Raw genomic sequence first — 14187 nt, forward strand, 5'->3', positions numbered from 1 at the left:
TTTACTGGGCAGGTGTTCTAAAGGTGTTGACAAAAATTGCACATGCCATACAGGCCCCAATCGTCAGGGATGGCAGTGCAAACAAATTGCACCATCAAACTAATGCTGCGGAAGCTGGTAGATGCTAATGGATGCAATTGGGATACCCTGATTCCACTCATTTTACTGGCACTCAGGGCAACTCCAGCTGCCTCCACAGATCATACACCCTTTGAGGTGGTGAGTGGGCGAACTACGTGAATGCCTGAAGAATTTTGTGGAATACCAGTAGCACACAGTTAGAAGAGGTTAAACGGGAAACCTATATGCAAGCATTACAGAATCATCTTAATCAGATTCACTTGCAGGTAGCTGTTAAATTGGGAAAGTATAAACGGAAGGCAAAAGCCTATTTTGATAAAGACCAAAGAGAGAACGCTTGGGAAACTGGAGATCAGGTTACGCTCCTACCGTGTGCTGTACTGAAACACAATTTATGTAACTGATGGACTAGGCCACCCTATATCATGGATAGACTCAGTTCCTCTATATACAGAATTAGGATCAAACAGGAAAAAAGAAAAGTAGATAAATTCTATCATGTCCGTCAATTAAAGTTGTACCTGAAAAGAGAGATTTCTCCATAGGCAGAGGAACCAGAGATGCTGAGCACAAAAGAGGAAGTGCAGGACCAGAGAGAGCCATCCCAGTAACAGGGAAAAGAAACTGTATGTCGTAACACTGATTCTGTGTTCATGCCTTTACACTGCACTGCTGACAGAGCAACAGACCGTTCCAGCACAGCAAGAAATAAGAATAGTGGAGGCAAATCAGGCTCTATAGGCAAGACTCAGACTTGCCTATAGAGGCTCCGGATGCAATGATAACGGTGACCTGGACACGACAATGAATAAGCCAATATCAAGGACTGAAGGGAAGAACACCACGTATTTCAAATAAAGTTTTCTTTGAATGGGACTGTCAACCAGCACAGCAACAATTTATAACTGAGTCTTGGGATAAAACACTATTTACTGCATGGACTAACAGCACAACTTTGAAAACACATAAGGTACAGATTCATGTCAGGTCTGCACAGATTAGGGTTACGGCTAGGATTAAAGGATAAGTGAAAGTTTGTATTGTGGGAAGATTTTCCATTTGAGGTCTAAAAACTTGGAAGGTACGTTCATTATTTTCCAAAAAACGTAGTCAAACACTTCTTCCAGCCACTCAAACAAGTTTTATCGAAAAGTTAAAGGAGCAATAGGTGAGAGACTTTTTCTTGCACATAACATAGAAAAAAATGAGCAAATGCCTTTTGTAGATTGGAAAATAATCTCTCCCTTGATTAGGTAATAAGGAGCAGGGGAAGAAGATGTAACACATATGTTACAACTGGAGGTAAATCTTCAACAATAAGTGATAGAATCCCATATGGATTATGGAAAAACAAAAACAAATGTCAAAGCTCAGTAAAAGATGGAGCATTGACCATATATAACCTAGATTATGAAAATGAAGGGGAATATGAAGCTGTATCCAAATTAAGTAGAAACACAGGCAATAGTAGTGGAAAAGGATTATAATTTGCAGGACCATGGAGAAAGTCCCGTTTTACATGAAGGCCCTGCTAGTGGTCTCACTGCTATGCCTCTACCAAGGGTATTAATCAATCAAGTACAATTTATGCATATCCCTGTTCTGTTACATTTATCAAATTGGCAACTGAGTGAATTCAGTCATTTTAAGGACACAAAGGTTGCATCTTTCTTTTCAGTTATCCTTGTGGCTAAAGTTGCTACTTATCAAATTGTCCACTGTAGAGGTTGTCCAAACTTGAGAGATGCCAGTTCTTTTAAATAAAAAGGAACACAAGACCTGACCGTTATAACTGTACAGGAGGAAAATTTGGACTGTTCAGAAAAAGAATCAACTTCTACTTTGGAACATTCAGAATCGAACAGTAAGGCCTCTCCAAAAGCCATGGTAACAAATGTAAAAACCCTAGATGGCACTGCGAAGATGACAGGGCCAAGAAAAAGGGAGATCCAGCTTTAGCACATGCACCATGTTTAGAAACGCCAGTAAAACTGTTTCAATTAGAGGATGAGGTTTAGTTAGGATTTTACAGTTAACTGTGGGTGGAGCTTTGTGGAACACATGACCACCAGAATTTCGAGAAGGGGAAAGATCATTTAAGGGCTCCGTACATCTGTTAGAGTGATGACATTTGTTTCGCAACAAACATTTAGACTCCTAGCTAACACAGTATGAATTTGGCTCAGCCATTACCCCTTTAGATCTCCACCTTCCTCAGATTCCTAGGGCAGTGGAGACTGAGCTGGGTTTCCTGAAGGTTTCTTGTGTGGAGGCCAGGGGTTTCTCACCACACCTGACTTATCACAGCCCAGCGTGGTGTCAGGCTGTGCCAAAGGTTGCTCCTCTGGCTCTAAGGAGCCCTCTTAGGGTATGTCTACACTGCAGCTGACAGTGAGACTCCCAAGCTTGAGCAGACCGGTTTGCGCTAGAGGGGCTCAAGCGAGCATACTAAAAAAGCAGTATGGATGTTGCAACTTGGGCTGGAGTTCAGCCTCTTAAGCTGAAGGAGTTGGGTGAGCTTGAGATACACAGCTCCAGGCCAAGTTGCAATGACCCCACTGCTATTTTTAGCAGGCTAGCTCAAGTCTGTCTACCTGGGTTGGGAGGCTCGCTGCCAGCTGTAGTGCAGACAGACCGCTATTGGCCGGGAAGGACAGAGTTCCTGTTCTTAGCTGAGCTGGGCCATTCAATCTCTCCTCCTACTGCGCCAAGGTTTTCCCTCCTATCCCTCCATTAACAAGGGCAGGGCATATGCCCAGTGGTTCTCTTCTCAGGGAAATTGTTTTGGCATTTCATTGCTGAAGGTATGATGTCGAGATGTTAACACTCCATTGTGCTCTCTTTTCTGTTCAGGTCAAGCCGGAACTGTGGTCAGGTTTCCACCGGTTCCACTACCTCATGTCACGTCTTTGAAGCAGATGCAGGGTTTGGAAGCAGATACGTTTTTTCGGCTGTTTGGGCTGGGACAGTCAGTGCAGAAATAGGACGTCTCCCAGCACTGTGGGATTCATCAAAAGGCTCACTGGCAGAGAACACTTGGACTCTGTCCCATGTAACAGCGTGGCTTGGTGCAAGACATGTCCAGTCGTGGGTGGGTTTGATGGGGTCTTTTGCCAGGAAGCTATTTTGAGCTTTAGATCTGCCAATCAGAATGAGGGGAGGCTCATGTTCTGGCCAAGCAGCTATGTTCATTTCTCTCCTTCACATATTTACATTCTTGTTGTTTATTTAATAAAGTTGGGACCTTTGTGCCACGAACTATCCTTCACTTGAGATCCCCCAGGCAACATGACATGGCAATTTCTTATTAATGATTACATACAAGGAGTTATGGAAAGATGTGCTGGCCAGAGGATGACAAACACTGGAATTACAGATCATTCACAGAGCCGTGCAATGGAAACTTGCGAAGTTCCTGGACACATTATGGCTAACTAGCCAATTCTATGAGGCTTTGCCTTCAAGGGTATTAATTTAAACAATATTACCTTTAAAAGCATCTGCTTGCTGCTCCACCGACTCTCTCACCATCTTCCAAAAGCAATCTGACACAGCAAGACTTAGGTTCCTCGTTGTCACCTGGTGTGCCTTCAGCATACATGTCCTGTAAAGAAAGGGATACATATGTAAATAGCAGTATTTTTAAATTGTCTTTTCAGGGCTGTTACTCCCGGAATAAATCTTTGCTTCCTATGCTGAAGAACAATTTAACATGAGAACATGCAGCATCCTAAAACATTGACTCTCTCCACAAAATATCCAGTGTACAGAATTGTATTTGGAGTTCTCCTTGAATTATGAGGAAAAAAAATATGTACCCTGTAACCCCGGAGGGAAAGTTTGGGATTTCAATGTCTAAGCAGCATGAATCATATTTCTTTCCTCAGATAAAGTGTAAGTTTGCTAAGTTAGCAGAATCTCTTCACTTCACTGAAGGTGGGCCGCCCAAAGCTTTGAGGATTAGCAGACATTGCAACATATACACAGTGCTTTCACACTAAAAGTCTGTAAACAACTTTAAGCTCTGGGAATGTATGCTAGCATTTATTGATGAGATTCACTTTAATATAAAGTATAAATAACAACATACTTCAACAGTTTTGAATTTTGAAAAAATTCCTCTTCATACTCTTTAATAGATTCGATACTTTCACTGCTGTTTCCTAGAGAAAGGAGAGAGTGCCACAACAATTCCATTTAGACATTGATTCTGTATCAACAAACAGAAAAGAACCAGACATAGAACTCTGATTACCTTTTCCTGTAACGACTGCAAAGTAACCCAAAGCCTTCATTGGGAAGAGTTTACCTTCAATGATTTGTTGTATCTATGCAAATAAGTACAAAAATATGTTGATCTTGTATCCATTCTCTCATTTCATTAATGCAATATTAAAATGTCTCAAACAACATATAAAGATAGATTATGCAGGACTAACTCTTTCTCAGGAGATTACACAGAGGTTTTACTGCTCTCTGAAAATTGTAGTTAAAGGAAAGACACAAATACAGGAAAAACTTAATACCAAAATGCACAGTACATAGCTAGAAGATGGAAAGCCACTTGAAATTTAATGTTGACTGGACTGCAGGTTTTTACAACAATTAGACTTACATAAACCTATTACTAATAAATGTTTTGACTGTCTTGGATATTACTTAAAATAATCATAATTATAATTGCAAGTTAGTTAGCACTTTACTCCCATATATCAAAAAGCACTTTACAAAGGAAGGTAAATATCATTATACCTATTTTACAGATGGGGAAAATAAGGCACAGAGTTGAAATTACTTAACCAAGGTCATATAGCAGAAATCAGTAAAAGCAAAAACTTGCACAGATTAAAAATAATAAAACCCTCATATTGGATGCCCTAACAGACATCTTTTCCCTCTTCTTTTCTTTTCAAAACCTTCCCAAAAAGTTAGATGCACTTTCATGTTTGTATTTGCACCACAATTTTCTGCACAACTGTCCCTCTACATGCTGTGGCCTAAGAACAGAAGGTTTATATAGTCACCCTGTTTGGGCTGGACACGTTTTTCTCAGCAAGGTCCACCTTAGTCAAAACAAAGATTGTCCTTTTCCCGTGAGGATCCATTTGGCTGACTAAATCAGTGACAATGCTGCGTTCTGCATCCACCGACCCATCTGAAAAGATTTTTAAAGATGCCATTTCAAGACCTATGGTAGGATAGACAGCACTCGAACTCTGACTATTCAGTGGGCACTACAGTTAATTTTTAGCAAACTGTTTAAGTTAAAAATATTAATGATAGCATGCCCCTCAGTATTTAGCTTTCGGCACAAGCAGTGCGAATTTGCGTATGTTCTTTGCATCAGAAAATTATTGTCCCCTGGTGACTAATGATAAAAATAAGTTTCCACTAAAACTAAAATACACCTAGAATTTAAACTATTCACCAAAATTTTGTTTGAAAAAAGTACATGACACAATTCTCAGTATAAAGATCTCTCTACCGTGGTCTCTTAGCTTAGGAACACTGTTTTGGGGAAATCTTGCCTTTAAATAGTACTACCACGGTCTTGGTTATATTTTAAAAAGTAATAAAATTGTAAGCTCTCTTTGTATTAGTGGCAAAAGGGCCAAACAATGCCATGAATTTAAGAAAAAAAGAAAGACATCACAGAGTGTACTGTGGGGCCCACAGTGCAAATTCCCACAATACTTCAGATGACCTACCTAGAGAACATTTCCTAAAACTGCACCAAGAAATTAAGAACTGACTTCTGTTCAGGGTCATTTTTCTAGAAATCTAGACGAAAGATCTAAAGAATACACTGCAAGGTTTTAATTAGCACAAGCAAATGCATTTTGATTATTGTCTAGCGTCCTAATTTACCTTGAATACAAAGGATGATGGCATTAGGGTTCTGCATATAGGCCTTGCTGATGCTAAAGATAGTATCCTTAGTATCTGGAGCCATACCTGACGTCACAGTCTTTAAAAAAAAAAAAATAGAATATATTTTAAAAAGAGAGAGATGGAATGAAAGATTGTTTCCTTTAGTAAGAGTGTATTAACTGACTGCTCTGTACTTACACTAATGACACCAGGCAAATCTACCAACACCATTCTCTGCAGACCAGGACCTTTCACATTTAAGGAGATGGTCTGTAAAACAAAGCTGGAATGAAACTTTTCACCATGGGGTATGACTTTTTTTTTTTTTTAAATAAGAGGTCAGATGACCAAGATGCCTGACAGCAGAACCATTTTTATGGTATAAATACATTTCTTTATACAGTACAAGATCTTGAAATAGCTACAAACTGATTGGACATAGCCTCATAATTGATGGGACAAGTACAAATGAGACTCTGCATGAAATGAATGGGGAGCCTTACCTCAGCACTGACAGTGCATCCTTCTTTCACACTCTTCCTCATTCGGATCTCTATCTCATTTCTCAAGGCTGCAAGCTGTTTTGACACAAAGATATCAGATGATATCAATCATGGGGTCCCTGAGGTCCCTTCCAACCCTCATATTCTATGATTCTATGGGCAAATATTACTTGAATACTCAATAACAGACACCAACATTGGCAAACAAGATGACTTAGCAGCTATGTAACACCTTTTATCCAAAGGTCATTGTTACAATCATTGACTAGGCCTCAATACACACGGGAGAAGCAGGTAAGCAGAATATCAATTTTATAATTTGGTAAACTGAAGCACAGAAAGGTTTACTGATTTGCCCAAGGACTCTCAAAACTCAGTAGCGTACCCGGGAGCAGGAGTTGTTACACTCAGTCTCCTGCTCTAACTATTATGCCCACTTCATTGCCATTCAGCTCTAGATAGCAATGACACTGCAACATAGTGTAACATTTAACAAAGTTCCAGAGTAGCAGCCATGTTAGTCTGTATTCACAAAAAGAAAAGGAGTACTTGTGGCACCTTAGAGACTAACCAATTTATTTGAGCACAAGCTTTCGTTATGCTCAAATAAATTGGTTAGTCTCTAAGGTGCCACAAGTACTCCTTTTCATTTAACAAAGTACCCCTCTTTGCTCAACAGTCTTCTAATCCCTATACTCAGTGGGCAACAGCCAGTATAGACATCTATTTTTTCAAACAAAAATGTGATCAAGATTACATTCATCTCAAGACATTTCTTGTACTTACATCCTCTTCCTTGGTCAGATCAAACTCCCGAGAGCTGTCTTTGAACAAAGCCACATGGTGGGGACCTTCACTAAGTGTTACCTAATATTTAGGATGAGGAGATGTGTAACTAATAAAATCTTAATAGCCAAGATTTACAAGACAGAAACCCTCCCCCAAAACAAACAAAATAAGGGTTTTTAACATTTACCATCATTATTCAAAGGAATGTACTACCTAAGAAAGGTGCTTGGTTGACAGCTTTCTAAATGGAAATCCTTTAGACATTCTTCGAATTTGCTAAAGCTATGATTTTGGCACGGAGTTCATGACAATCATGAATCTGAATAAAGTCCATGACAAGCCCATCCCACGGCAGCAGCTCCTGTCTTGTGGGGCTGGGCCTGGTATAGGCACCAGCAATGGGGGAACCAAAGAGCCATCCCTCTTCCCTGACTTTTTAAAACGTGGCTGGGAGGGAGCATGCCATGGTCCAGCCCTACAGGCTGGCACCCTCTCTGCTTTATGTCATGTGCAATGTGCCAGCTGGGACGCACTCTGCATCGTGCCGCATGATGGTGGCCAAGCCTTTACCTGCCAAAACCAAGGCGGCAGCAACTCTTGGCACCGGGGACCAGTCGGGTCCAGGAAGCTGGACAAATCCATCATCCAAGGGCCTCGGGCTAGCCAGCAGGGATGGTAAGGTAAAGAGAGCGGGGGAGAGAGGGATGGTGAGGGGGAAGGGGAATCAGGAGCTTCAGGAAGGTTGCACCTGTGTGAGGGGGGACAGCAGGCGCTGGGGGCAGAGCGTCAGGCTGGTGAGGTCATTCTGGAGCCCCCAGATGGAGACAGAGGGGTGCTGTGACTGTGTATGTCAGCTCACAATGCCTGGACCGGGGAGATGGGCCCAGCTCTGCGGGACAGGAACCGCGGCTGCAGGGTCAGTGAGGGGTGAGTTCTCTCTCCAACCTCCCTGCCTCTCCCGGGCCTCATCTTTCAGCACCCCCACTATATAATCCACAGTCATTTCCACCCACCCTAAACAGTACACGTTTTTGGTGTCAGTTCTTTTCTTTTGTAACCAACCATACTACCAACAACAAAAGTTACTGTTTAAATTATTTTTGGGGAGGAGGAAAGCATTAATATAATATTTCTTAGTAGCAACAAGGATTAAAACATCATTTTTGATAAATCTGATTCAGTTTGTTTGAAAAAGGGGAAAAATTATTGCTTTTCCTTGTTAAAGACAGCAGGTAAAAATACATTATTTGGTGACCTTTCTGTGCCTTTTAGTTTTCTTCCTGCATCTCTACTGCGCCATTCACTAAAAATTTCTGTGCCAAAATTGTAGGCCTGGGAATGGACAATGACTGTACAAGCTTTCAGTTCTGTGTCTCAGCCATGATTGCACTGACTACCTCTAGGACTAAGAGGCTAGTTCAGTCTCTGTGCTCATTCAACCGGCGGGTGTCTCTGGTGTGAGTGTTGATAAGTGTTAACACCCGTCTGTTGGTCTCTGGGCCAGTTCCTAACAGTCAGATGGGAGTTATTTTCATATTAGTGGCATTTCACCCAAAAGCAGATAGTTAAAAGTATTTATTTATTTATTTTTTCCATCTGCACAATCAGTTTCTAATAACTTTTTATCTTCAGCAAGTTTGGTAAGAAGATAGCTATGCATTTAAAATATTCCATAAGCAAAAAAGGACCTTGCCTACCTAAAATGCACAGGCACACAACTGATTTTCACCTTCACTAATGTCAGCTCTCTACACAATAATAATACAACTAATAACAACACCTAGCTCTGATATAGCACTTTTCATCAGTATATCGCACAGCGCTTCACAATCTTTTCAATGTATTTCTCCTCACAACACCCCGCGAGTTAGGGAAATATTATTAATCAAAACGGAGGATGAGGCAGAATTAATGTGAACAGACATAAGCAGCACATATTTATGTATTATTCCTCACTTAAAAATTGAAGCCTACATTCTTCAAATACGTCTAGGCATAGTGTTTACTTAGTGTGAGTAACCCCAATTGAAATCAATGGGACCATTCACATTAGTAACTGCTACACCCTGATAGTAAGTACTTGTAGGATTTAGCCCATTAGTAGAAACAATGCAACAGCACATTTATGATGAATGCTTTTAAAATAATCAGATATTCAAACAAAGATAACTTAGCTTAGACTAAGTGAATGTATATACTTGGATACTTTACAATATTTTGAATACCGTTAGGATACTGTTTCTTACCTTAACAGGAGAACGTGTCATCATTTCCCCAGACCCTCGAGGGAATATCCGGGCTTGTGCAATCATTTCTAGCACACTGGTCTTTCCTGCACTCTGATCTCCAACCACTACAACCTTAAATGAAAGTATTATGTATTAAATGAAAGTCACTGGCTTTTCATAATTAAGGCAGCTTCTTCAGTAGGACAGCTTAGTTAAACAATACACTGTAGCAACCAATTGAGAACATATATTAGAACTGGTTACATTTTATTAGTTTTGACAACAAATAATGAATTCCTTAATAGATAAACAACTGATTTTATTCATGCAAAAGTTTTTCCACTTAGGCCATTTAAAACTAGAGATAGGGCAAAGTAACAGTGTCTGGATCTGGATCAGGCTTTGTCTATGGTTCAAGGCCAGTTCGGGGTTTGGTTCAACGGTGATGAAGCCACATGATCTGTTCTCACAAGATTTTGGTCACATATGAATTGGAAAGTTAGCCTTTTTCAATCTGGATCTGAATTAGTACCAAACTGCAGTGGGATGTATGGATGCAGAAATTCAAAACCAAAAATGACACTAGCACCCAGCATTCAAAAGAGTTCATATTCAAGGCTGCAGGTTTGACAAATCATTTAAAAGTGAAATGAACAAAACATTCAGAACTACACTATAGGGAAAAGTCCTGCATTATCAGGCAAATGGACTAACTCTAATTTTTATCATTCTGGGATATATGAAGGTCTTTAGATTAAATATCTAGGCTGTTTTTTCTGCGTGTAAGATTAACATCACCCCTAACTCTTAATCTGGGGTCTGCAAACCAACACTTACAACTTTTTCATGCATGGTATACTATATTACTCACTCCAGGAAGTAACATTTTCGCTTAAAGTTACATAATCCTTTAAGACTTCACTGACTTACCCGAGGTAGATGATCTTGGGTATTATAGCTGGCATCATAGTCAGACAGAATGTCTAGAACTTCAGAGTACATATCAATCAAAGATTTCTAAAAAGAATTGAAATACAGGAGTGAAAACTAAACGGGTTAAAAGAGCTAAGACCAAATGCCAACAGTTTTCATCTTGAGGTCCTATAAGAGAAGATTATTGTGTGCTTACACTCTCATCAACGTTTGAGCCTTAAACCTTCAGTGCCGCAGCACAGACCACTTCCATTTTAGCTAAAGTATTAACTACAATAACTGGCAGCAGAAGTAGTCTGTTATCCTGTGCAGAAGGATTTCTAGCTTATTGAAACAATGGGGTGCATATACATGTCATGCCCAATTTTACAGACAGCACAGCCGAGTACTTACGCTTGGCAGATTCTGAAATAGTGTAGTAAAGTGGCTGAATGATGGATTTCCCATATAAGAGATCTAGGTTCAATTTCTAGCTTGTATAGAGGGTTTGCTCGATCACCAGAGTTGCGAATCCAATAACTAATAACCTCAGTCAGTACAAGTGTGACAAACTCATTATCTCCTGGTTCCCAGGAGGAAGATCCGTTTTGTCTGTGCCTCATTTGGAAGTACTCTACATGAGGGAGACTGAAAAGAGGCGGTGTACGCACAGTTTTGATAGAATGCTCAGAGCTTGAGACAGCAAGTGAAGAACAAACTATACTTTGCAAAACACTTGAAAATAGTGATTTTTTTTCAACAACTCTTTATTTCGTTAAATCTGCATGGATTTATATGGGGCCATCAAAAGATACTTCCTTGATCTCAGAACTACCTCTCTGCCAAGTTTCAAAGTCCCATTTCAAACCATGGAGGTGCTAAAGAACTGTATACAAACAGCTAGAAGAATATTTTTATAATTAAATTAAAATAATGTAGATTTTAGTTACATAATGCTGCACAAACCACAAATCCAACTTTTTAATTTATGTAATCTTCAAGAGAGACTTAGTAACTTCAGTTCTTGTTATACACATGTAATTACATACAGTTAAAGCACAGTTAGAAATGAGGTTCATTGAAATTGCTTACCCAGTATCCTTAAGTGTAAAGTCCACTCATCAATAGCTAAAAACGTTAAGATGCATTTATGATGCTAAAAGACCAATTGCTAAATAAGTATTAATGAAGCACTGTAGCGCTCATGCACTAATTCTGATCTCACACTTCTGAGGGACTACCATGTAACTATATGATACAGTACCTTTAGATTCCTTTGATGAATGCCCTTGTCATCTTTCTGCAACACCAGCTTTCTTAGTTCTTTGTTTTCCTTCTCTAAGCGCTCAAGAATTCGTTGATATTTCAGCTACAAAACAGTAGCACAAACAGAAAACAGTGTGCACAGATTAGCAAACTTTTCCCTATCTAAGAATTTTATTATATGGGAAAAAAAAAATCACTCTCCGAACAAGTCCTTCCTAACGACAGAAAATATTTAACCACTGAAAGCTTGTTAAAATCCTACATAACCAAGTGAAAACTATTCAAAAATGACAGATTGAAGAACCAACTTGACTATACCTTTATCGTGATTGAAATGAAAATTTTTAAACAACCAGAAAAACACCTGAAATACATCAAAAATCAGGGAAAGGAGAGAACAAAAAGAGACCTTATTAAAAATGTCCTTTCATTTGATATTCCATTCTTAGTTAATCTAGATATAGAGGACGTAGTAAGAGCCTAAACCAGAAGTTATCAAACTATGGTCCATGAAGGATTTCATGGTGAGGGAAGCAGGGACAGGAATATCATTCACTGATATTTCTTCTACAAATTGTGTACACTTTACAAAAATGCTTTAGACCAGTGGTTTTCAACCCTTTTTCATTTGCAGACTCCTAAAAAATTTCAAATAGAGGTGCAGATCCCTTTGCAAATATCAGACACAGTCTGCAGAGCCCTAGGGTCCGTGGACCACAGGTTGAAAATCACTGTTCTATGGTAACGACAACCTTTAACAGACCCCTTAGACACAGTCAATGGACCACTGCATCTGCAGACCACAGGTTGAAAACCAATGCTTTGGACAGCATATTTTTCAGCTATCAGAAGCAAAGGGTACCTCCAGCATCAGACTATTTTAGAACTATGGGACTAAGCCAAAATGCTCAAACTTGGAACATCTAAATTCATATTTAAACACCTAAAATGAGCAGCCTGAATTTCATAGGTGCTGGGCACCCACAATTCCCACAGATGTCACTAATGTATCAGTGGAAGCTGTGGGTGCTCACCATTACCAAGAAAAAGATCCTTATATTCAGTGTCTACATGTGGATTTAGAAGCCTGTTTTAGGTCCATAATTGAATATTGTGGCCCCACTGCCCGTCACAGTTTCTAGAACAACTGTTCCAATTCACTCCGGGCTGACATGAAAGGCAGACTATTTTAAATTGTTACAGCTCAAGGGGGAAAAAGTTTTAGAAGTTGTAAAGTGTCAGGTGTTTGAGCCTTTTTCAAGCCTTTATAGTTTAAAAAAAAATTAAAAAGGGCTGGGCATCTGAAAAAGGTGGAAAATTGAAGAGCTCTGCCAGTAGTTGTCAGCATGGCTCAAGGTTGTAAGATAGTTTCCTGAGCACTTCTATTGGCTTCAGATTGCTAAAGTCCATTGATAAATGGACAAAAATATCCCAAGGAAAAAATTCTGTAACTTTGCCATTAGCAGCTGTTCACACTGCAAGGATATCACAACACCTCTTATAAAAATGGCTTTAAATGGGAGGGAAATGGTTACTGATTGGTGTAAACCTGTCTGATAAGAGAACCACATATTCTAATTGTGCCTATGCCAACAATGCAACTCTTCTTCTGGAAGAAATGGAAACACCGGTTCTTGTGAATTCTACTGTGACTATAAACAGACTAGCATACCACCTTCTGTGGTTTTTAATATTACAGAACTTTCTCTTGTTCCACACTCAGATCCCCGGTGCTTGACTGTCTAATGCATTTTAAGAGCTTTGTGTCTCTCCTAGAAATGTGATTTCATGGATTAAGAGATTAAAATGTCATCTTTTTATGTATAATCCCATTTCCTTTCTATGACAAAAGTATGCCAGCTAAGCAAACACTAAAAAATCAAGACAAATCAACAAAGCTCTAAAATAAAAAAAGGTAAATCTAACACATTGTCCAATTCAGGATGGAGTATCAATTGTAGTGTAGAAGCATCTGATCCAGGCATAATCTTTAAAAAATTCCTTCAATTTCTGCAAGATGTCATATTTTGAGGTGCATTTTTGTTCAGTAAATTTGAGTTTTGCACATATGGTCCTCCGAATTTTGGTTCCTTGTTACCTGGACTACGTACCTGAGTGTGCAGAAGTTCTTCTTGAAGCTGATCAATCTTCTCTTTGTCAGAGACCTACAACATTAAGAAACATAATCATGGCCATTGCTTGGTTATACAGCACATATGTTTAGTTTATCCTCAGTGTGCAACTGAATCCCAAACCAGAAGCTTTATTAAACATAAAAGAACTGATTAAGCATGCATTTCCAGTCAAATCAAGTTCTTAAATCAAATCATCATTTGGCATTTAAAGTGGCTAAAGGTTCCGCCAAAAGCAGAAAGATTCTATAAAATGAAGTCTAAATCTTTGTGCAAGCCAGTAGAAAAATTAACACCTTCAGGACCAGATACTGAGAAATCAGGCTTAATGATCAATAAAATTCAGTAGCTTCCTCAGAGAATTTCTCCCCCACCAAGGGACTGATAAAGTCAGGTGGCCGAATT

At 39.4% G+C, this 14187-nt stretch overlaps 1 protein-coding gene across 5 annotated transcripts in view; it reads right to left on the reverse strand.

The window, feature by feature from the left end:
- OPA1 (OPA1 mitochondrial dynamin like GTPase) overlaps positions 1–14187 on the reverse strand; it is an 83696-nt gene that overhangs the window by 47562 nt on the left and 21947 nt on the right. For all 5 annotated transcript variants that reach the window (XM_074963326.1, XM_074963327.1, XM_074963329.1 and 2 more), the window contains 12 exons: positions 13762–13815; positions 11649–11753; positions 10403–10489; positions 9491–9604; positions 7242–7322; positions 6456–6530; positions 6151–6222; positions 5950–6049; positions 5106–5236; positions 4337–4409; positions 4172–4244; positions 3570–3685 (listed from right to left, as the gene is read on the reverse strand). In XM_074963326.1, coding sequence (XP_074819427.1) covers positions 3570–3685; positions 4172–4244; positions 4337–4409; positions 5106–5236; positions 5950–6049; positions 6151–6222; positions 6456–6530; positions 7242–7322; positions 9491–9604; positions 10403–10489; positions 11649–11753; positions 13762–13815 — 1081 coding nt within the window. The remainder of the gene's footprint in view (positions 1–3569; positions 3686–4171; positions 4245–4336; positions 4410–5105; positions 5237–5949; positions 6050–6150; positions 6223–6455; positions 6531–7241; positions 7323–9490; positions 9605–10402; positions 10490–11648; positions 11754–13761; positions 13816–14187) is intronic.

Source organism: Natator depressus, chromosome 9, assembly GCF_965152275.1.
Source record: "Natator depressus isolate rNatDep1 chromosome 9, rNatDep2.hap1, whole genome shotgun sequence".
Lineage (NCBI taxonomy): Eukaryota > Metazoa > Chordata > Testudines > Cheloniidae > Natator > Natator depressus.